This window comes from Sinohyriopsis cumingii, chromosome 12 (genome assembly GCF_028554795.1).
Source record: "Sinohyriopsis cumingii isolate HCF-2022 chromosome 12, ASM2855479v2, whole genome shotgun sequence".
Taxonomy (NCBI): domain Eukaryota; kingdom Metazoa; phylum Mollusca; class Bivalvia; order Unionida; family Unionidae; genus Sinohyriopsis; species Sinohyriopsis cumingii.
In genome coordinates, this window is record NC_142972.1 from 81,000,800 (window position 1) to 81,026,702 (window position 25,903).

Sequence of the window (25,903 nt, forward strand, 5' to 3'; positions counted from 1 at the left end):
CAATTTGATAGTTCACTGACCACTCGTCAGGAGCAGGCACCTCAGGTGGTCTCCATTTTCTCCCAAGAATCCCATTTTTAACGAAATAGCAAACAGGTACTTCTTTGACTTCAGTTTCACTAATGGCCCTTTGAAACAAACAGGAGTGCTCATTAATTGTTTCCTGTTCGACAAGTGATTGTCATTTGTCACCGAGATTAGAATAAATACAATGAGTAGTTAAAAGAGGATCATTGTGATCAATACACTTTGATTGATCTAAACTAGGAATGAAAGTGACCTCATCAAAACCCTGACTAATACATGTGTCAGCTAAAGGAATACGTTCGTGATCAACATCATTCTCAAGAGCCTTCTTTGCCAAAGCTATAGTAACTGCACAAGCTGGGCATAAATCAGGGAAGTCTTTTTCAATAGGATCGACATATTTTATCAAAAAAACGTTTGTCAGTTAAAAGTGGATCAACTAGAACCTTATCTCCAGTTAGGTCATTACCTAGTAATAAATGAACACCTCAGTTGATAAAGCAGACACTGTTCCGACTGTCCCGGGTCCGGATGATAAGTCTGAGGACAAAATTACACATTGGAGAGGAACATTAACAAAGTCGCACTCTACTCCCTGAATAAGAACACTGTCATTAGAAGAAGACCTCTCTGAAAATGGCAAAGTACCTGATAATAAAAGACTTGGAGAAGCTCCTGCAACACTTAATATTTTAATAAATATAGGATTGGAAGAATCACCCATGAGTGATATATAAGCCTTCGATATGAATGATTTAAAATTCTCCATAATAAAATCAGACTGGGGTTTATTAGAGCCAACATGTGTATTGCTTTCAATACATTTCCGTGGCCTTGACCTCTTAGAAATAAGAACATTTGGAATAGATATGTATTGATTTTGTTGCGTATTTTTCACCTTGAAGCAATCAGAAATAATGTTTCCTTTCTTATTGCAATATGTACACGTAGGAAGAGATAAGGATTTCTGATCAATCTTATGAGAAACTTGATTTCCAAAAGTTGTGCCAGATTGAAATTTTGAACGGGTTGTATTAGTCTGAATACAACAGAAGACTGCTGAGTATAAGACTTACTTACAAAATAAACTTTATGAGCTAAGGAATACTTGTCTGCAGTTCGAGCAGCATTTTCTAAAGTTTCGACATTCTGCTCATCATGATAGGTCTTAACGTCACTAAGGACACAATTCTTGAACTCTTCAAGTGATATCAGTTGTCTTAGATTTTCATAATCTTGATCAGCTTTTTTGGCTAAGCACCACCTATCAAATAACTGATCTTTTTCTCTTGCAAATTCGACATGAGTTTGTCCAACTTCTTTTTTATAGTTCCTGATTTGTTGTCGATAAGCCTCAGGGATTAACTCATAACCTTTTAAGATGCATTCCTTATCCAAATCTTAGTCAGTACTTTGCTGTACTGACAGGGAAGCATAGATGTATCAGGCTTTGCGAAACAATGCACTCTGTAATAATAGAGGCCAATGCTGTCTTGGCCATTTCGAATTTTCAGCAATTGTTTCAAAATGAAGAAAATATTTATCTGCTTCTTTTTCTCTAAAAGGGGGCACTAACATACTATTCTTTGCAACATCAAAATTTGAATTTTTGTGTAAAGTGGGTGTGTGCTTTTCACTTGCTAGTTATAATTCTTTTAATCCAAATTGATATTCCTTTTCTTCCTTCTCTCTTTCTCTCGGTAATTCTGTCTTTTCTTTTTTCCATTTGCGTTTGCATTTGTCTCTCTCTCCTCTTGCTCTAAATGCATTTGCATTTCTTTTTCCTCTTTCTGTACCTGTATCTCCCTCTCTCTTTGCTCTTTATCTAACTGTGTCTCTCGTTCTTGAAGCCCACGCTTTCTAAACTCTAATTCCATCTTCGATTTTAATTTTAGTTCCTTTATTTTTATGTTAGAGTCTGATACATACTTACTAATCAAATCCAAAGCATTCTCATCCAGAACATTCTTTTGCACCAAATACTGGACCAAATTATTTTTTTATATTTCTTTCTTCATTAAAGAAGCTGTTGCCTAACAAAGATCATATTTTCTGGCAAGCTGAAGAAATTCATATTTTTTTCAAGGAGTTTAACTGCTCCGGGGTATGATTTGCAATAAAGATCCCCACTTTAGATCACACTGTGAAAAGTTTGTTGATTTCACTAAAGATTTCTAAATATGAAATAATACTTGCTATTTTAAAAATTCCTGACCTATGGGAATTTAAATTTCTAAAACAAAATCTTCCGAAATATTTTAGCAAAATTCGTATCCCGGAGGAACCCACACTTTGCTTTTACGAGTCTATGCTCTTAAAATAAGTGTCAGAAAAGAGTGAAGACAACAAGCTTTGTAAAATTTAATAATTAAATTATTTCCCTCGAATACAAAGTGAAAATGAGACAAATGACTTACAGCATTGCGAATTAAATCCCAAACTAATCCACGAATTATAGAAACAAGACCTAATAATATAAAGTCCTAAAATAAAATTCAGTACAGGTACAGAAGAGATCCAAAACTGAAGGCGGTGACGTGTATGTTATAGTTTGGTGAGTGCTGATGTCTCAACAGTCTTTTGTTGAATCACGGTAATATAATTCCAGGCTTGAATTCAATATAAATTTCTAGTGAATTTCTCTATCCAAGAATTTTTCCAAAGCACTTCTGTATTTCCAGAGAAAATAATCACTTTAGTTCAATAATTTGAAGAAAATAAAGTTCAGATTGGTCACAACGTAATACAACTTGAAGTTGCTAGATGATAAAGCACGAATGACCAAGTGTTCACAATGAAAAGATTATATAGTTCTCTACTTGACCTCAGGTCACAATTAGCATTTTCAAAAAGGAAAAATTTCCTAATGGAAAATAACCTTCGAGAATGATCTTATGAGAATTTTATACTTACTACACAATAACCTGAAAAAATTCACGGAGGAAATTCCCTAAACTCGACCCAAATAAGCATATTTAGCACTTCTTGTTCATTTAAATAATAATTCTGATATTAAGCTCATACACATATTGAATAATATAGCTATGCACTACTCGTTGACATAAAATGAAATAAAAGTGTTTTGAAAGTCAATCAGGTCAAGCAGAAATGAACTCAGTTTTAGTCACAGTCACATACAGTATACAATGTTACATTACATATCATTTTCAAAAAAAACTAACAATCAAAATATTGAATTATATATACATAACATTAGGAGTACCAGAGAGCAAGGAAACTCGACGACCATCACCACCACCGTCACCAGCGCTATTGTCTAGACCTTGGAGAGTTTCACGTCCTTTGAACTCAGAGGTAACGCATAAATAGCTTATAGAATATTATTACACACACACACACACACACACACACACACACACACATACACACACACACGCACGCACGCACGCACACACAATTTCGGTATGCTGGTTATCGAATTGTTTTGCTGTACAGGCGTAGTGACAAGAAAATAACGTTTTTCAAATATCGATCCTTTTGATGTAAAGGAGTTCCTTATTTTCATCTCCGTAACATACTTTAGGGTTTATCTGATATGAACATCAATAGTGAAAATGCTGTGTTAATGCTCATAGGTTAGACAGCTCTCAATGAACGGTTAGGATATGGTTGCCATGCATATCCGTTACGTACACTGAGTATGGTAGCCTCATCTGTAGTTTCCCTTGCGTACCGTCTGAAAATTGTTTTCTTTTGTCGTTCTGCCTGATGTTGTCTCTGCGCTTATTCTCTTGGTGATTATCTTTTAATTCGTTTTTTCGAGGCTCACCTCTGGTATAAGAATGGGAATTCTGTGCCACTTCCTTTGCCGTTCCTTGAAATGGTCTTCTTTTCTCCATCTACAAAGTCTTTAACGGTGATCTGGATACTTTCACAAGTCTTGCTGGGAAAGAACTATAAGTTAACATTATAATTGTTGGCAGTTCAGGATCGATGAACATTAGTTTTATAGTCTTTATAATAATTTGTCAAGCTTCTTTTCATTTTCGAATCCACAATAGCAACTGTGCATCTAATGCAAGTGATTATCCAGGTATGTTTGACTGCAACTGGTTTGCCTTAATTTTGTTTTAGCTTGGTAGTTTCAAGAGCATCCGAATGTATTGAATTATGAATTTAATCTTCAATCGTCACTTTCGTGGCTGTTTGCTTGAAGTAATTCCTAAGTGTTTGTAATCTTAATCCTCCCTACATAATTTAGGCTCTACTGAGAGCCACCACCCTTTGAATTCTTAATTCATTATGGATGTCGGTAGTGACACTTCTTACTGACTGGACCAAGGTGTGCGATAATATCAAAAATCCCACGTAATAATCACTTTATAACCCATCAATTGTTAAGAAACGTCATACATTATGCAACCCAACACATATAAAGAAATTAAATCTGTCACGGCAAACTGTTGTACATACATCCTTACTTTCTCTCTCTCTCTCTCTCTCTCAAACACACACACACACACACACACACACACACACACATATATATATATATATATATATATATATATATATATATATATATATATATATATATATATATATATATATCGTCACTACATCCTGTGGTCACTGCTAGCTAAGCTATTTTCTATTATATATCTCCTTTTCATTACACACATCTAATTAAGTACCAAGACATTATATATAGTACGATATTGCTTTAGTCTATTCTTATGTTACGTGTATAGGCTCTAATAAACTGTAACAAAATAAAGAGTGAAAACGAACAAGCTTTGAAAAATGTAACAAATAATGTATTTCCCTTGAAAAACACTATAAAAATGAAAAAATAAGAACTTACGGTTTGAAGAATCAAATCCAAAAATAATCTAAGAATATTCCACAAATTAAATTTTCGAAGTCCTATTAATGAAATGTTCTAATGAATCCAAGTTCGAATCCCGATGAAAAATTTAAGATGGAAGGCGGTGACTTATTCTGTAGCTTTTTATTGTACAGTTGTGTCTACAGTTCTTTTTTGATCCACAAAGAATATTCCTGTGTTTGAATTTCCGAACAAAATTTAAACATATGTCTTTGTCCAAGAATTCTGTATTAGCGCTCAAATATTTCCAGGAAAAAAAATAATCTTTTAGAAGTCCAAATAATTTGAATAAAAAAATAAAATATAACTCCAAACTGATCACAAACACACACTTTCCAGTGTAAAAATCCAACTAAGAAATTTCTCTCTAAACATCACTTATATCTAACTATTGCGCAATTTCGGAGAACCCAGATTTGCGAAATAGAGGCTGTTTACATCTAAAATCACGTACTCCCAGTATGACCTTGACAAAAACCAATCATTTTACTCCGAGAATAAAATAAAAATAGAAAGTTGTTTGCTTGTCTCAGTGATTTCTGAATCAATGTGGGGAACCAAGTAAAAAGTAGAAACAGTGTTTCTATTATTAGATTTTTATGAAAAGAGTCAGGTCAAACTAAATTTTCTGGAAAATATCATATTCCTAGTAAACAAAACTACGTTATTTTGACATGTAATGAAATTAAAAATAAAAAGATTTTAAAACTTACAAACAATTATATTAAATCAACTATAAATTATGTGAAACATACACAACACTATTTTAATAGATATTTCTTATAGCTGAAATTATGTTTGCTTTCTCGTATATAAAGCAAAACCTTTCAGTGTTTTCTATTTAGTTTAGCATTAGATACAACTAGAAAGCAATATCTTACTTACTCAAGATTTTCCAATTTATCCACAAAATGATGGTCTGCTGCCATTTTTAGAGTTATGAAGTAGAATGACAACTATTTAATACAGTCTATCTTAATCACTGCTGTCGTAATGTTGTGATGAACATGTTTCTGTTTGTAAATTAATGTATTTCGTATTTCGCATAGCGTTTATTTATTTTCTAAACATTATATAGTTATTAATTCTAAACATCAATTAATCTTACAAAGTACCTATCGATATTGAAAATGAGAGTAGAGAAGTACAGTCTACCATCCAACCTGAAGGCCACACAAGCAAGGATCCTTATGCTTGGTCCACTAGGAGCGGGAAAGTCCAGTTTCTTCAACACTATCAACTCCATCTTTCAAGACAGAATAACTCAACAAAGCCTTGCCGGAAGCACTACAGGCAGCCTTACTATGATGGTATTAAAGAAAAAGTATAATGTGAATGTGTGCAAGCATTTTTCATATAGAAATCTCCATCTGAATATCCGTATCCACAATTGAAAACAATGTGCTATCCAGCTGGCACAAATCGGATGGTAACGGCAACCGGTGTGGTCGTTCGTGTTCAATACATTTTAAGTCGAATTGATATGGGACTGTTATAACTCGATTTTTTCTACTATCTTAGCTCTAGTGACTGCAGTAATGAAAAACTAATGATATAAACACTTTCTTGTATGCGAACCATGACATTCTGACGTTATATACTCCGCAGTGGTCACTGTACAATTCTCAATCACTACAGGAACATTCTAATAATATTTCTTGATTGTTAAATATATACCATACCATCTGCATCTATACTGTCGATTAACAGCATACTTACAATATCGAAATAGCATGGCCTAAGAGAATAACTTGTCCGCATTTGGGAACACGATACACAGTATATCGACAGAATAGGACATACATATATGAAGAAAGTAGAAATTGCATCAGAACAAATAAAATTGAAGTCTCCTGAGGAAAAAAAAAATAGATAATGTATAATTTGTTTGGTCAAATGTTGCAAAGACGAATGAAAATCAACCTCAGTGCACAAAGTTTATCTCAGAGAGAGAGAGAGAGAGAGAGAGAGAGAGAGAGAGAGAGAGAGAGAGAGAGTATGTAAAACACATTTGTTCCAAACTATTAATTCTTCATGAAAATTCTCTTTGTATGTGCGTGTGTGTACTTTATCGGGTTAATGAATTTATAATTTAGCACCAAATCATGCCTTTGGTTTCAATTTGGTGGAAACATTCGAAATATCGCAGTATATCGTGATCAATTACAGCATTGGAAACTTTTTATTTCTAGCGTTTAATCCATTTTTTTTAAAAATTTATCAAATGATTGTATGAATTACCAAAACGGGTTGTTCATTGTATGTGCTCTGACACCCTGTCTGGAAACTCCATATTTGAAATATTTCAAAACATCTCAATTTGATTTGTCTGCTTTGGACACCTTTGATGAATAGTTAAAATGATTTAGTACATTATATTAGAATCATTCCTACCCTTAGATTACTTTCGATGAAACTGAGATACTTTCATTTTTGTATTTAGCAAACCTAGCCATTAAAAGGGCTCGCATCAGATGTTGGATCTATCATAAATGACTGTCTAGTTATTTTATTACCATTACCTTGATGCAAGCGACATGTCACAAGAGGAATTCATTGATGAAATGTATACTTATATACCTTTTCGGCAAACGTGTCATACTATGAAATATAATTAAATGAGTCCCAAATGCCTAGAAATGAATCTCTTTAGAATAGTTTACGTTACATATTGATCTTAATCGATAATCTGATACAACCAGACGTCGCTCTTTTCGTGTTTCCAGCAGCTTCATTTTACATGGTATACTATGAAACTTTGAATAATATTTCATGATTATCTTAATCGAAAGGCAACAAAAATATATTTAATTCATAATGTATTATGTTTTCGTACTCCGTTATATATGTCCCAACAATGCTTTTATTATGCATAAGATATTATTCATAATTGTCAGTCAGTTATTGATCGACTATATCCATATAAGACTAAATATATATTTTATATAAGGCCTAGGAAATACCGATACATTTCGAAACAAAATCCAGGGCTTTTTTTCGTTCAGTATCGACAATACGAAGTTCAATCTTCGATAACTAGGAGTCCTTTGAACTTCCGCTTGTGTGACACATGTGGTGTAGAGAACAACAAAGGGCCAGACCTGGTGGATCTAAACTATCTTCTCGAAGGGAATGTCCCTGACGGATATACGGTAAGATTTGATAAAGCATTCAAGTCTGCAACCTGTCAAGGGTTTTACGTTAAGGGACCATGTCATGTTGTCCAAAAAATCTAATCATGTAATTTTCAGCCATGAGTACAACGATCGATACTTCTTCCAAAGGAATGCTCAAATATTGGCTAGATTATCTATGGGTGATATACTTTAAAGGGAATGCTAAAGTATTAGTGAGATTATCTATGTGTGATATTTGTTTTTCTTTCTTCTTTTTTTGCTGGTTTCTTTTAGGATGAAATATGTTTTTATATATGTGCATTTTTTAGTAAATCGAAAAAGGGGATATAAAATAATAATATAAGTGATCCAGATAAATGATAATCTTTGAGGACTTTTTGGAAAGGCCTTTATAAAATTGTTCAGCTGTTAACTCTCTTGTCAATGGAAAGTGTACACCTATTAACACTTAGGAAGGAAACAAATGATGAAGTTTGATTCTAGGGATGACCAGCGAATATCTTTAGCAAAAATGTGTAATATTCGCGAACCTTTTATGAATGAGTTTAATTTCTCTGCAGGTTCTAAAACTGTATACAAAGGATTAATATGTTGATTCTCCTCGTGGAATTTGAAACATTGCTATTTAATTTAATGATTCTAATACAATTTCATTTGCATTGACGCATGACAAATATTTCATAAATCAATGTATTATCATTGCAAATGAGAAGAAGCATTCAACACAGGCTTTCATAATACTCTAGTAAATCGGAAGGTATATTTTGCACCTCTCCTTAATTGATATTTGATTTGTAAGCCATACAACACTTCCTTAATCGGTGTATAATTCATCATTAGAATCGTAATCATGTATCCTCGAGCTACAATTGCAATTGCAAACATTTAATACTGCAATTAATGAAATTGAATCAATGGACACTTCCCGGTAAATGGTGACTAGGTTTGAAAAGTGGATAAATATTGTCACTTTATAATTATTTCTTATATTGTGCCAATCATCGTTATCATCTTATCATTTCACAAATTTTATAGTAGAACATTGTTTCAATTTTACCGTAAATAAATGCATGATTTTGTTTTTAAATTGGGAGTGACTATATACGCGATTGTCGGAAATATATTCAATATCACCTCAAAATGAACATAGATCAGTCGGTCATGTTATACTCAATTTGTACAAATAGGTTCATACCAGTCGGATCGGGTTCGCCCTAAAATGACTATATACCCGAATATCAGATATATAAACGCGTAATCGCATAGTTAAAATAATGAGTTTCTTATTATTATGCTGACATTATCCTTGTTCAACATTCTTACTAACTAAATGAGAAATTTAATTCATAATTTTTATATGGTAACACTTCTTTACGGCTTCCCCATTTCACGCGTTTCCGTAATTAGAACAAGCTCGAAACGATCATTTGATGTGTTAATTCCGTCTTTCATTTTTTAGTGACATAACAGACCGGAAGATTATCCCAACTTCAAGGTCACTTCTAGGGATCATACCTCGAATGTATGTAGACAGCTCCCATTCCAACTGTTTCGGCAGTTTAAAAAACGAGGATTAGTCGAGAAGTTAGTCGCGAAGTTACGATTCATCTAAATATTTTGTTTATTATTGGTAACATTTCGTTCAATCCTGCAGTCAATCCAATTGTAGAAATAGTCTCCTTCGTCCGAATACATTTGGTTTCTGTTTTTCGATGGAAGATAAATATCTGGCGAACAAAATGTATGAATTTTATGTAAATTAAGGTACGAACATACATCCCAGATAGTTCCAAATGAGAGAGAAAAGAGTTAGAGCGCGAATTTCATCGCACCAATAAACTTCGACAAAAACAAGATAAGGATGGGATAACGGCCATATCATATTTCTGAAATCAAGTGTATCGTTGTTTCGTGTTTTGTTTGTCTCTCTAAAAAAAGTAAACACTAAATGAATTTCTCAACTACTATGCGAAATCTTATACATGCTACTCATTCATATTCATGCATTCCAACTATTCCTATAAACAATTTAAAAGCATGAATGATCTTTAAGGTCCTTACCTGGGACTTAAGCTTCACTCTAACATTTCCAAAGGTGACTTTGTACAGGTAATGAACAATGGCAGCATGCACTGTATAACCGTCTCCAATGACCTTTGCGAGGATGATTCTGTTGACATATATGGTTCTGTCTATGAGTGTGTGACTCCTCAGGTCAAAATGTAAATCGCATTGATTATGAGATGTTATTATGTAAATAAAGTATAGTTGTGTGGTGATTGATGATACATGTGCACAACAAATCTTATCATTTTAAATGCTAATCATTAATTATGTCCCCACCTCAAAAATCAGGCACACTGCTTTGGCCAAATCCGTCCATAAATACGTCCGTCCGTGCAAAAGGCTTCCGTTCATTTAAAAGTAAATGATTGAATGGATTGAATTCATATTTGATGTGTAGGTATATGTTAAAAAATATAGATCGAATTTGTATTTGGCGTCACTCTGTCATTCATTGCTGGAGTTGTGAACCCTTTTCGACTGAATGTTTCCGTAAAAGCTTAGTTTTCGGTCATTTAAAAGAACGGTTAGAGAGAGTGAATGTGCTGTGTAGATCGAGTTCAAATTTACTCACACTACATCATGTAACACAGGAATGAGTTCTGCGCCAATTAATCCTTGTAGAATTTAGTGTGAAGTAGCGGCAAGCGTATTTTACAAACACTGCATCCAGTTGTTACTGTGATGGATTGTTTGTATCTTTATTAATTTTGGAATAAATGTAATTTGGAATAAATTTCTTTCTGTAACATTTTTGATGTTCTATTTCCGTATTCATTTGCATCATTCCCTTCTCTGTGGGAAGACGCATATATATATATATATAACAATTCCACTCAAAGCGTTATCAATGCATCGAGATTTGCATCAGAATATCGATACACTTCATGGTAGACATCTTACTCAACCTCCCATTAAAACTGAAAACAATCAAAATGTGTTGAATACTTTCACATGCAGTTTGCAATATATTGCCCAAGAAGACCGATAAGTACATGATAAAATAATTTCGGATAATTTCATTTGCATGGGACTGAGATTACTAACAAACAAAACAATTACTGCCTTGGTATATTTATGTTGATTGTAGAACTAAATGGCTTAAGGAAATATTAGCTAATGGAGTATTTAACCCCTAATCAATTCGGTCCAACCAAAACAAAACATGCATGTTGTTTAATTTTTATGGATGTGCAATTATCACTCAGTTTATTAACCCAATTTAATGTTCATAATGCATTTACTGGATATAGCTTCTTAAAACTAGACATTGGCATAGCAGGACTGTCGTATATAACTTATATCATGTATATACTCATTTTGAAGCATGATTTATCTGACAGTCGGGTATCTCACAATGGCGATATACATGATAGTCGGGTACCTCAAAATAGCTATATAACAGATAGTTATATATATCGCATGTGCCGTTAATATATATATATATATATATATATATATATATATATATATATATATATATATATATATATATATATATATATATATATATGACATTCTGTGAGAGTTCAACGGTGATTTAAATACTATCTTCTCAGAGAATTTCTAGCAAGATTTAAATGCTAAAAATGAATTATTATCGGTTGATTTAGATAAGTATGCAATAATATATGTAATTAGTAAACTGGATTTTGGTGGCTTACCAGGAAAAAACATGCAATGTCTCTTCGAAACCCATTTCGATCCCTCACAACTGCTATTAAATCACTCTTATTCCATTAAGGATTCGTGTAGTGCTATTCCGCTATGAGATCTGAAGCTCTCTACCATGATCTCTGAAGATAAAGTAATGAAGATGTAATTACATATTATAGGTCATTATATCTGTGAACTTGGGTATACTTATAAGAAGCACAGATAAATAAATAATAGATGGATAGATATTAGCAGCATGCATACGTGTATGTGTGCATAAGCATCAAGACTGACAGAAACATAGGCATACATGAGCGTTTTCATACACAACATAACATGACATAACATGGCATAGCATAACTCTACAATGCATTGAAAAAGTCCTTGAAACAACTTAAATACTTTAAAGGAATAAAGATGCTGCTCAGAATTAAATTAGTAAAATATATTTATTTTTATTTTACATTTACATTGTTGATAAATCATCTGATATTTTATAAATATTCTTTTATTGTAGTTCAGTTCAACATCAATAAGTCCGGATGTCAAAGGTTTCATACATAAGCCAGAACTGCAGGATAAAGTTCATTGCGTGGTATTTCTTTTTGACGCAAACTCAGTAAAGGCTACTAATCAAGACACTTGGGACAAACTCAATCAACTACAAAACCGAATGAACAGTAAAGGTAAATATAATAAAATCTGTATTATTGGAGATAGGAAGTTTTTATTGCAATCTGCAGTCGCTTCGAAATTGTTTGCTTTCTTTCTTGAATAAGGTCTTCTATTAGGTTATATTAAAACACTAATTGAGAAGACTATACCATTCTAAAAGAAAGATATTTGTCGAATTTAAAGTAAGTTTCACATTTGAGGAAATATGGTTTGTTAGAGGTGTGCATTTGAACAAAATAAGATGTTACATCAGTGTTTAAATTTAGCAAGTACCCAGTAGTTTTTTTGTTGCTAATATCATGAATCCGCTACACTCGTAGAAATTTGATTACGTTAATATCGATACATTATTCCACAGGAAGAAAAATATGAATAGATTTAACAAATTAACTTTTATTCGGTTGCGTAGCAAGAATCCTCTCCTCCGCCGCCAAAATTAATTATTGGTACATATCTCTGCGAAAGAAGAGTCTGACGAGAATTATGCCCTCCTTCCCAGTCAGTTGCTATTATTGTTTTGTTTCTATTTGAAAGCTTAGAGCTACAGATGATGTTTCTCTTCTCCCCTGAATTGTTTAATAGGACATGATAAAGCGAAGTGCAGTGGGGATGGCGTTGGGTGAACGTTTGTCGCAAATAGCTAATTATTAATCGAATAATATTGTTAATAGAGAGGTTTCCATTTTAAATTGTTTTTACTGAATATCGTCAAATAAGACGAACGTAAATCAGATTGATAAATATTTCATCAGTGTGATGCTTCTTACCCCATTTCTATGGATTATCGAGGACTTCTGTCCACGTACTTCATTTTCTCTTTTGCTTATACAATATATTGAAAAATGAAATTTTCTCGTCAGATATTATAACACTTCTAAGCTAAAAATGCAATGTACGGGTAATTTTTAAGCGGAATCGAACTTCTTGGACAGCTTTTATCCGTCTTTTAAACAGTAAGGAAAGAAGCACTGCATCATACATTTCCTGGCAAATAAGTAAATAAAACTATAAAGAAAACCCGATCAATATATCTTTTGATTGAGTCTTCTTGCTTATATGAGACTGGTCTTAGTCTATATATATATATATATATATATATATATATATATATATATATATATATATATATATATATATATATATATATATATGAGACGGGTCTTAATAAAAAAGTAACCGTGCCATTTTGTACAATTGTATCGGTCAGTTCTGAGCAAAATACATTGAGCCGTTAAAACAGTACAATATACTGAAGACAAGCTTGGATAATTAAGGTTTGTATTTTCAAGTCGACAATTCATATTATTTTAGTTTGTTATGATGAAAATGTAGACGAATATCTTACGCTTTATAATTATATATATATATATATATATATATATATATATATATATATATATATATATATATATATATATATATATATATATATATATATATATGGCGTTCGAAGTATTGATATAACGCAAATTAATGTACCAGTACTGCTGGTATATCAAATTGTGATCCGCCCATTGCGCAATAAGACGCATATATAAACATTCTCGCTACCGTGTGTAATTGATTCTAGATCAACGATGAATTTACATAAATTGATCATTTGTGACGTATGACAATAACAATAAAAAGTGCTGATAATCTCTGTTTTCTGAATAAATTTAATATGGTACACAATTTTATCGCAATTCTTTTTGCTTTAGATTACCCCTCCTGTCTCACGCATAACGGAATGAACTACGCAGAAATTTGGCGTGTGGGAGAAAAATAATATAGGTTTTAATATAAACTTTGAAACTGAACTTACATCAAGTAACCTAAAAAATATGGATGGGTTATGATTTTAAAACTCTCTCTCTCTCTCTCTCTCTCTCTCTCTCTCTTTATCTCTGTGGACAATCATAGCAAGATATGGGAGAAAAATTACGAACAGACGAGCGTAGATGATTTTTGCTTGTGTCATCCAACGATGTCTCTGGACATATGAATGATGGTAAGAGTTAAGTCAAACCGACTAAAGGATGCGAGAGAGAGAGAGAGAGAGAGAGAGAGTTAGTGTTAAAGTCAAACCGACCAAAGGGAGAGAAAGTTGTATAATCAGTAATACTGTTATTAAAGCAGAATAATGCCTTAGTTCAACTATACATATATTACAGTATTTTCATTACCTTTTGTTGGTTCATCATTTCGCTTAGTTTCTATTCCACATTAATTTTCGTGCAACGGTAAGTGAATGGTTCAGCGTTCATGTTAATGGCGTTGCTAGCCATGTGTTTATAGTGCTATACTTTTTTCATCAAAACGATCTTTCATGTTTGATTCATAAGTGTGTATTATATTGACTTAATCAATGTGAAGAAACATAGAAATTAAAAAACGAACACAATCAATTTATCAAGTGATTATGTATAGCCACAAAAGGAATATAAATACATTTTGTAGTGGACACCCTTGGCAGAGAAATGAGTACTTTCATTCATTCGGTCAATACACCTTTGATTGTAGTAAATCTGAACACAGTTCAAAGGGCAAATATATGTATTTGTATGTGATAGAAATAAAATATATGTATAGTACGTAAGCTGTATTAATGAGATACAACTCGTTGTATAAAAGTTTCATTAAAAAGAAAATCGGCAAGCCTCGTTTCCTGTTAATGAAAATGTGATACATCTCGTGGTAAATCATTGATACAGTGTACTCAATATATATATATATATATATATATATATATATATATATATATATATATATATATATATATATATATATATATATATATATATATATATATATATATATATAAGACTGATCTTAATATTGTTTGTAATTTTAGTTCTGAGCAAATTACGTGGTACTGTTAAAACTACAGTATACCCAATACAACCTTGGATAATACAGGTGTATACATTCAAGTCAACTATTCAAAAATTTCTTGGTTAGTTTCGATGAAAATGTGTACGAATATCTTGTGTTTTTTAGATCGATTCACAGAGATAGCGTATCCACTTCACCTATAGAAACATCAATGATTTTCTTATTGTTTTCAAAATATTACACTGTAGGTCCTATTTGAATAGCATTATGTATTGTTGAGATTATGGAGGATGTATGATCCTTCATATGAATGGATGCAACTTATTGACATAAGACTTATTGACTGACTCGTGTTTCATATGGAGAAATGAATGACATAATCTTGATTACTTTACAGGAATTCCAAGAGTCATCGTACTTACAAAGATTGACAAACTCTTGGAGTCTGCAGACAATGATGTGTCTAAAGTATTCTTTAGCAAGTATGTCAAGAGGGCCGTTGAGTACGTTTCAAAGAAGCTTCGCGTACCACTTGGAAATGTCATGCCCATTAAGAATTACGAGAATGAAATCGATCTTAATGACCAAATCAGCTGTCTGGCACTACAAGCCTTAGACCGGATGCTTGGTTATGTGAATGATTATTTGGTGAATCAGCATGATTTGATGCAGCTGAATTTAAATACAACAGCATGAAAGCTTCCTCATCTTGCTCTACCAAAAATGTTCTGTAAAACAGTTTAAAAAAAACAGTTTTGCTATATAACTTATGCTCATGTTTCTGAAATAATTTCAGAGAAAGAAGCGTGTTTCATCACAAGTAATAATCTAAACTCAAGGCACAAATTGTATTCTGTCTAACAAAAATATTGCTTCAAGCAATATATTTTTAGAAGACGAACAGCATAGTACAAACGCATGTCTACTATCTTGCACATAGACGCGAAATCCATACGTGGAAATTATTACTACATATGTTGTAACTAGCTTTAAAACATAAAGTGAAGACCGTCAAAAACGCATAATTGCAGCAGTATTGGAAAAATATTCAGAAAGATGACAACATTATATATTTCATTTATTTTCAAAAACTGAAAAGATATTTATAAATTGCTGCTAGTCCTAGTTTTGTAATAAATCATTTAGTCTTGCATAAGTTTGAGATTGTTTTTTCTTTGCCAAGTTATTTTTTTGGGAGCATGCGTATACTTATCCTTTGAGAAACTAGTAAGATAATTATAGGGCATGATTTTCTTGTTGTATTGGGCAAACGTCCACGTTTATAGAGGTTTGCTTCCGAGAGGGCAGAAAACGTTTAACACTCCATGTTTTGTTGGAGGGATAAGAGGGACACACGTTTAGTTTACTATGACATTATGTCCTGTTTTCGAGAATAGGTTATCGACATAATATCGTTTCATAATAAGTGAATAATAGAGATCAGGCAGAGTAGAAAAAAGACAAAAGATTTAAAGTAAAAGCAATAATAGAATGAAGTTTCCATTATAGGGTGTGAAGATTATATCTGCATGTATAAACATTTTCAACAGCAATATCTTTATTAATAGGAAATTATGGCATTGACGAGAGATATACACTCTCTAACGTGGTACTCTCCAATAATTCAGATAAAAATAAAACTCTCAAATAAATGGTTGTAATGAAAGTAGTAACATGAAGTTCAGAGTCGCAAATCTGGTACTTGCCTTCTTATTCCAACAGAGCATAAATTTCCCGTCGAATCACAGTCACTTAAGATATGCAGATTGAGGTCATTGCACATATTTGGTCATGTGTTCTGCAAACGTCATGGTTTACAAATAAATCAAATTGTTATCTCCGAGATCATGACACATAAACATTATGCATATAAATCTGATAATAACTATTATTGACATAAAGAAAACCAGTGGATCCTACTAAATTATTCATAAAGTGTTAAAATATAGTTGATGAAATACATGAGCTTCTACTAATATTATTTAATAAATAACATGAGTCTTGTGTGTTCCCTGCTCCGTGAAATGGTGCACACGTCATGCCGATCTATAGGAAAGGAGACAAAATACTATCGTCTAATTATAGGCGAATTTCTGAGATTTGTGTCCAAGATTTATAAAGAGGACTATACAAGGATCTAAACAATATTTTGCACGAACATTACTTTATGTTGATAATTATTTACAAGGTATGGGTATAATGGTTCGTTTCACTAGCGGCACAAATATGGAAACATTGGTCAAGTTCTATCATGCTACTGGAGTTCCCCAAGGTTCCCTGTTAGGCCCTTTACTATTCTTTTTTGTGTCAGTGATGTAGCAGGCAATTCAAACTCACTACTGAGATTTTGTACAGATGATTATTTTCTTGGATCTTGCAAATGCATAGGATTCTACAGAATATTCATCAAAAACCGAATGCACGAGCTAATGACTGGCTTTTAATATTAATACTTCGAAAAATATTTTGATAAATGCGAACATATAAAATGATGTTTTGTTTAATGTTCTGTTTTGATAAATGACACAGATACGTAAAATTAATTTGATCTTCTGATGCCACATGAATTAATCATATTAATAGGATTATTCTCAACACATCTAAAGAGCCGCGGTGATTCGTTGCCAGACTAACGACATAAACGGTGCGGGATCGAGTCCTATCATCGGACCACTGTTACATAACGAAGAAAACTCTGACGTGTAGGTAGCCTTTGCAAATCCAACCTTTACGGAGTGAACTTAATTAACACTCCTTTGTGGTAGTCATAATGAAAATGTTGAACACTAATTTTATCTAATTCCGTTTTTTAATAAGCAAAGAGTATAGTTCTTCATATTTATCTTTTAACCAACTCCTTACGTAACTCTAGATTTATTATTGAAAACTGAATTAGAACTAAGTAATGAAACAAAAACAGTACTATTCATACATTTCAACAAATAAACTAAGGAAAGAATCCATTTTAGTAATTACAATTATCGTCTAAGTACTACATGTACAAAATAAACGAAATTGATAACAGTGGCTGCAACCAGTTATATGACTTATTTCCATTTTCTTCTATCTATATCTACCGTTGTTTTTCTTTTTTATCTTCTCCGTTATGCATCTCTCTTCTATTAATTGTCGATTTACTTAATTGTTTATTTTCTTTATGTCTAGTTTGCTCTGTTTTGAAAAGCTATATGTCTTGCAATATATGTAATTTTGACCTAGTTTTTCAGATATGCTGAAGATTTTCATATTTATGTTTCGATAGCGGATGTCATCTTTGGAGCATTTGTGTATGCTCTGCGAAAAGAACTAGATGAGATAATTACGTCATGTTTTGTCCGATATCGTTTAATAAAATGACGAGGTGATTATTAGAATAACGGTTCCACAAAAGGTTTTTTATCCCCGCTTACTCCGCCAGCTGCATCTCAAATATAACATAACACGAGAAAAGGATACACCTATGGCAATTTTTGGAGGCTGTGTTTTTAAGTCATCCAACTGAATGCATATAGCAAGTTGATAACTATGTGCATAAATGACTCAACATTAAAGAAATACATCTACATGCAGTAACATTTCAGTTATTGTCAGAGCGCTAATGAGAATACCTTATGTTTCCAGCGGAGAGAAGTTATCCCATCGGTAAATGCAAACAAAGGTCATGACTGTATTTGAGAAAATTGAAGAGAATTAAAGCAAAATACAAACGAAACTGAGTTTCATGCCAGCTCGATAAATGCAAAGAATGTCTATGACTTATCCCTGTTTCGCAAGCAAGGCAAAATCAGCCATATCACATAACAAATTAATGACTCTACAGAACATGATTTGATATTTCTTACAGTGGAATCCGCTGTATTTCTTGTTATATAATACGAGCCCTGTATTTACATCTCGTGAATCAATTTATCGATAAATATTGCAGGAAAATGAGCCCCCGTGAACGTTACACTTGCACATTCTTTTTAAAATACATTTAAAATACATTGTATTATGTTTGAATAATTATAAGTGAAAACTATACTTAACAATCACTCGACAATATAGGGTATTCATTATTTATCTCGTTATCTTGAACAAAAAGCAAGGATGGAGAGCTAATTACATGAGAGTGTTTGCGTAAATCACCATCAATATATCTATATAGCTTTTTAAATTTTCAAGTGATATCTACTACTCATACCTCCTTGTGCGCCTAAATGAAATATAGCGGCAAAAATAAGAAGTTCAACGTGTAATGCAATTTTAGTGCAACATGGAATCAGTAATAAAATTGATACGACGGTGCTCAGCCTCACAGCAAGCGTTGATGATAACAATGTCTCTGTCTATGATCTCATATCCTGTGCAAATGTGAATTTCTACGAAATGGTATATAGAATAAGAAACATAAAATCCCTTTACTGCTCTTGCAATATTCAAAGATTTATATCAATGACACATGAATATGCTAAATTGACTAAAATGACCTCTTTGTTATGATCCTGTGTAGTCAAGTTTTGAACAAGTATTTTGAATAAAGACAGACTAGCTTCAATATCATTATGAACAAATATTTTAAATATACATTTTCCTTTATTTAAAGTGATATGCTTAACCATTCATACACCCAATCTTACCTTTTATGTATCTTGCAGTACAAGACAATATCCCAACGATTTTAACGTTGTTTTATCTAAATTGTCAGATATATAGTCAACAAAATCCTTCCTTCCAAAGAGAATCATGCTATAATATTTTATAATAGTTATATTATTCATGTTATGTCATTGATAACGTTACATAAAACGCCTTAATAATCGAATCCAAAAGACTGATTTCAATCGTATTTAGGCTGTGAACCTGTCTTCTTTTTCAACTATCGATCAAAAGAGTATAGTATTCCGTTCACACAATAGTTGCAAAGGTAACTCAATGCTTTTTGTAACGGTATTTGTACGGCAGCGGTAAAAGATCTGGTATGGTTATATCTGGCCTAACTTTGAATTATTTTATTATTCAAAGATAAATATATTTACAAATAAACCCCGGTCTGCTCGTAAGTCTGAATAAAAGATCAATTATTATATGTGAAGGAAAATATACAAATTGAATAAATCTTTTAAACCTTTTGTAACTAAACTAAGACAAACTATATCCTCGTATCCTTTGAAGCAATCTTACAATATATCGACAATTTGAAGAGTGAAAATCGAATACATTCATTTATCAGTCACCCTTCAAAGCTTTATGAATTTGTTCTCCGGTGAATTTGAATAGTCAGTTATTCTACATGAATATCTCAGCATCTTATAGTAAAGTTGATTTGTCTTTTCCTTTTTGGAACTTGCAAAAAAATGTGCATGCTGAGTAATTTGCCAATATGGAAAACTGGACAGATAATTATTTCCAAAGTTATACTAATCAGTCAATGGCTCCCATACAAATAGTTGTCAGCTGTAAGCCTGACCGGCTGATCTAAGGAAGAGTGAGTTTCAAATTTTCTCGATTAAACGGCACTATTTTGGAGACTGTATAGCGTATACACTTGAATATATATGTAACCGTTGCAGAGTAAGTTTTCTTTCACACATGCACTTAGAAATATATATATATATATATATATATATATATATATATATATATATATATATATATATATATATATATATATATATATATATATATCATGTGAACACTTGGTCGAGTGTTGTAATGCTTTGAGATCTCACCTCTTTTCGAGTGAACTCGATTCTCAGCTCGACCAATCTCTTTATATCAGAAAGCTTCCAAAGAGATTTCTGTGGGGTGCTGGTTATTCTCCTAGCAAAGAAAGTATTACAGTTGAATACTAGTTCAAGAAATGCACTCCTACTTCCATTTATGCAGATTAGCGCAAGAAATCTATCTTAGCATATCAAGATTTAGGAATGTTATATATATATATATATTGCTTCATTTGAAATAAAAGGAAAGTAAACATTTAAGTGTAATCCCAGTAATTGCTTGCACAAGTCTAGTTGTAATTTAAAACTACACTAAATCATCATCCTTGGGATATAACGAGATAACTCTGAAAAATATACCCAGTTTAGGATAATGGCATTTCAGAACACGCTTCTGTGTATTATTATTATTATTTTATGAATTATATCTGTCCATGAGAGAGAGAGAGAGAGAGAGAGAGAGAGAGGGAGAGAGATATATTCAGGCAGAAATTGAGAGGAATATAAATAAGTGCATTGTTTCATCTTGTGCACACGCGAGTATGTGCGTGTGTCTGAAGAGTGAAAGAGACGGTTAGAACACGGTATTGTGAAGTGAAAGAAATATAACAGCAAGTGGACAGTCTATCTTTGTGCACCAAGCGTGTTTGCGTGATAGAACATTACATTGGTCAGCTCCATCTGAAAACGAAAATCAAAACTGTGCAATCAAACTGACTTCAGATATATAAACAGCCTGACAATCAGTTTTGTATATGTTCTGAGTAGAAAGAGGAGTTTATACCGGTATGAAAAATAAATCATTACAGCTTTCTACACGCAGCGAAATTTGTAAAAATGAGATTCTCGAACACGCAGTTACATAATTTGCAATGAAATCTAATGGTACATTTTGAGTAACTGATTAGAGTAGTTTAGTTGGGATGATCATAATGACTTGCAATCAAACAGCCAGGTGCTATTGCTGGTAAACGAGATACTTTATCTGGTTGTTTCACCAGGAACCATCGGTTTTAGCAATTGTTCAATGTATGTATGTATGTATGTATGTATGTATGTATGTATGCATGCATGCATGTATGTATGTATGTATGTATGCATGTACTCTTCATCGCCTGTATGTATCGACTTTTAAGTATTATAGTTAGAGTATTAAAATATGTTACAGGAAAAAAAATGAGACCAGCAATTGAAGAAACTTCATCAAGCAATTTATTTCTCTGCAATACAAAGTGAAATTTCAAAACAACATTGACAGAAATATATATTACATCCAAAATTATCCTAACTATCAGAACCAAAGTTTAGATCTATAGAATGTTCTGAATGAATTTCATTGTCCTGATTTAACACAATGATGCAACCCATAATGTCCTTGGATAAGTTCACAAAACTCCAAAGTAGTGTGTATAAATTCACACGTGCAATAGCGCTTTAGTAATTCCAATATATTTTAAATAAGTAATTCCTGTTAAATTATATCGAACACAAATGTAAATTGTGACCACAAATGGATTCCAAGAGTCTGACCTAAAACAGTAATGTTTTATTTGTTTATCAAATCCCTATTTATATACGGACTCAGTTGACCTACATCGCAACAAAATCCAAAACACGCCAAGGAGAAAACCTTGTCGAATTGTAAGCAAATCTGGCTTTGCCCTCCATTGTACCTTAAACATTCTATTTGCAAAGTACAATCAAGGAAACAAGTGAGCCATATAAACATTGTGTTTATAACTTGCAATCATGGCCAGAAGTTCAGCGCACAATATAAATTAAATATTAATAACATTATGTATTTGTGTCATGTCATGATGTGCATTAATCTATGGAACTAGCCGTATTTTCTTTGTTTATTTTTTAATTGGTTCTTTTCTTAAAATGAGTTTGAATTCAAGAAAGTCTTCGTGTGGTAATTATGTAGTAAAGGCTTTGTGTTTAATTTAAAGACTGAAAAATTGTTTGCAACTGTCTAGTCTCACAAACTGGATAGGCCGATTGGAGATGTGTGCGTTGCTGTGATATTCTTTCAACTTATTCCCAAGCTAATTGTAAATCAAGAACAACACTGTATTTGGACACAGTCATTCACAACGGCCTGCTTTTAAAGACAAATATGTTTCACCAGCATGTGACATGGATATAGATATTTAAGGTATGCTGTCTATTAGACACTGAAGATCCTAATGCATACAAGTGGTAAATATTAGTTTTCACGTTTATCCCAAGACTAGCCTAGGATAAAATATTGAAAGATTTCCTAGCAAACCTGGTAAAATGTGGTATCAGTCCCATGTATTTTTCTGGAATGACGAATCGGAAACTGATCTAAAGTTGACCTGCATGTTTAGTTTTGGGGTATAGATCAATTCAAAGTCTGCTAGCTACAGTCATTTCGGGATCAATCCCAGGTTTGCCTGACAAAATATTAATCCCATCTTGGCATGGTTCAAGGGATTTATTCAAGATCTGCTTGGTAAGAGACTTTTGTGATCGATACAAATTTGCCAGGTAAGAAATTGTTTTGATTGATCCAATGTCTCTTTGCAAAAAAAAAAAATTTCAAAACGTGGTAGGGGCTGGCACTGGAAAAAGTCAAACCATGTGTGCAGAAATGAAAAAAGCGCGTGGTTAAGTAATTCCTGTAAAATGAAACTAAGAAAATGTGGATGTAATTATAATGGCATTGCTTTCTACGTATGCAGGTTTTATAAAAAAAAAAGAAACCATTGAATACCAGGGTACAATCATTAGTCCTATAGGCACTGCAAGACACACAACTACCATTTCATGTTAATAAATTAAGCCATAATACTCGAATACAGAAAGGAGCGATACATTTTACTAAAGGACCTAAACATTAAATAAATCAAGACTTGCTAACACAATTCTATAAAGTTTTGTTCAATGTTTTATTCAGCAACATCAGTTAGTAACAGGTCAATACATGTATACAACTATTACTGAAAAAGGAATATTTGTCTAAAATTAATCTCCTTTAGATGGCTATACATTATATGGGTTAATACATTTTGAAAGGGCAGTTTCCATACGTTGCATTATTAGGAGCTACGAGAAACTGATTTTATTTTTTTAAGAAAGTATTTTAATTTATATTCATCCTGACATGTTTTGCTTTTCACTGCAGTGGGATAACCTGTTGAAAATGCTAATTATTCTGTCAAGCCTCTTTCCGATTATAACAAGATTCAATTTAATGCGGCCATTTCAAAAAGCAAACATCATTTACTATACAGCTCTATTTTGTCTCTGGCTGGGGAAAATTACGTATGGCTGTTATTTGCTAATCGTAACTGAGGTCTGTGATTTTGAAGAATAAATCTAAATGTTGGCACTGTACCTGCCAGAAATGAGACAACTTTGCTTAGGCAGGACAGGACAAAATAATTGGTCTCTTAATCTAATACATTTTGAAGTCGACTATTAGGTTACCCTAAGACAGACATATTGAACGAATTTCAAGACTGATATAGTTCTTTATTCATCTTTTATACATAATTTTGTATTGATGTTTAGCTCATTTAACTGTAAGAGCAAGAGTGCTTCTGACATTAATCTGTCTAGAATTATGTCAATTCTTCAGAAAAACATATAGTGTTGCCGCCACGTAGCCATAAGCGTCGAAAATTTGTGTCAGACATAATATATGGTCTTATCTCATCAATGTTTTTGTTTTGGTTGAGATTAGAAACGAGATACATGCATATTAATGAGGTGGTCTTGCATCTAAATAGCTGACCCTGTTACCACACTTCAAGCCGTATTTAGGACCTTATTAACATCGATTTTGGAATAAAAATGCTTTAGGGTATCAAGATATCGGACAATATCAACGAGTGCGGTCTACGCATAATAATTAATCATTAGCATATGACTGACGGGTCTTGTAACCATTCTGGAAGCCAGAATCCGGATCTAATTTTTTAACACACTTCTATATGGTCTCCTATTTTAAGGATATCTGTTAATTTTAATAATGAGCAGGATCAGAGGATATTAATGAGATGACCTTGCATCTGATTGGTTGAACTTTCTACCACTCTGGGAGACATATGTTGATATGAGGTTTGACGAAAATTCAGATAAAAGCGTATATGATCAAGATCTGCATGAGGTGATCTTGAAGGCTTCTTTTAAAGATTGTTACACATTAGAGGGTATTTCTGATCGGATTGTGGTCAAATGTGACCAATGTGATTATATTATCAATATTATTGATTTGTAAAATTATGAGCGAAATCCATGCATACTAATAGGGCGATTGTGCACATGATTGACTGAGCTTGTCAAATGTTTAGCAGCTCTGTTTCTGAATATATTTTACCAAATCTGGTAATTGGGCATGTATTAAACAGAATTAAAATGCAATGTATCTTGTTCAAGACTATTCACATCAAAATGGTAACCTTTCATAAGGCTGAATGGGCACCTTACCTCTATGGATATTTCTGACCCGGTTTTAAACAAGAGAACAGAAGCTGGCATCAAAAAGTTGTTGGAAGATTATTAGTTTGCACGAGACTTATCAGATGTTCTTGCATCTGATTGAAAGAGGTTTTTACCACTCTAGGGGCTGTAGATTTGATAGGATTTTGATCAAACGTGGTAAATTGGCTCAAGTCATCACGATATCGCTTGAGTATGATTACAATTGAAATCCATATATATTAAATACCTTGCATCTGACTGGTTGCATTTGTCAACGCTCTGACACCATTAACAGCCATCAGAGTTTAATTAAACTTATTAAATAGTTTTATATTATCAAGAAGCTGGATTAATACGAGTATGAACAACACCTATACTTATTGTTAAGGAAATATTATATTTGATTGGCTATGCGAGGGCTGCACAAAATAATAACGCACTTTTCATCTGATTTACTGAGGTGGTTACTGCTAGAGACATTGTCTATATTTGTTAGTAAATTCGGATAAATGGGTGACTTCCAT

The 25,903-nt window shown here is 32.7% G+C and overlaps 1 protein-coding gene across 1 annotated transcript in view; it reads left to right on the forward strand.

Annotated features, from left to right (window-relative positions):
• Positions 1 to 16,388, forward strand: part of LOC149786824 (interferon-induced protein 44-like) — a 208,531-nt gene extending 192,143 nt beyond the window's left edge. The window contains exons 4-8 of the mRNA XM_089978270.1: positions 3,245 to 3,342; positions 5,989 to 6,186; positions 7,882 to 8,028; positions 12,251 to 12,419; positions 15,620 to 16,388. Of these exons, the coding sequence (XP_089834396.1) occupies positions 3,245 to 3,342; positions 5,989 to 6,186; positions 7,882 to 8,028; positions 12,251 to 12,419; positions 15,620 to 15,918 (911 nt within the window). The 3' untranslated portion in view covers positions 15,919 to 16,388. The remainder of the gene's footprint in view (positions 1 to 3,244; positions 3,343 to 5,988; positions 6,187 to 7,881; positions 8,029 to 12,250; positions 12,420 to 15,619) is intronic.
• Positions 16,389 to 25,903: the final 9,515 nt, after the last annotated feature.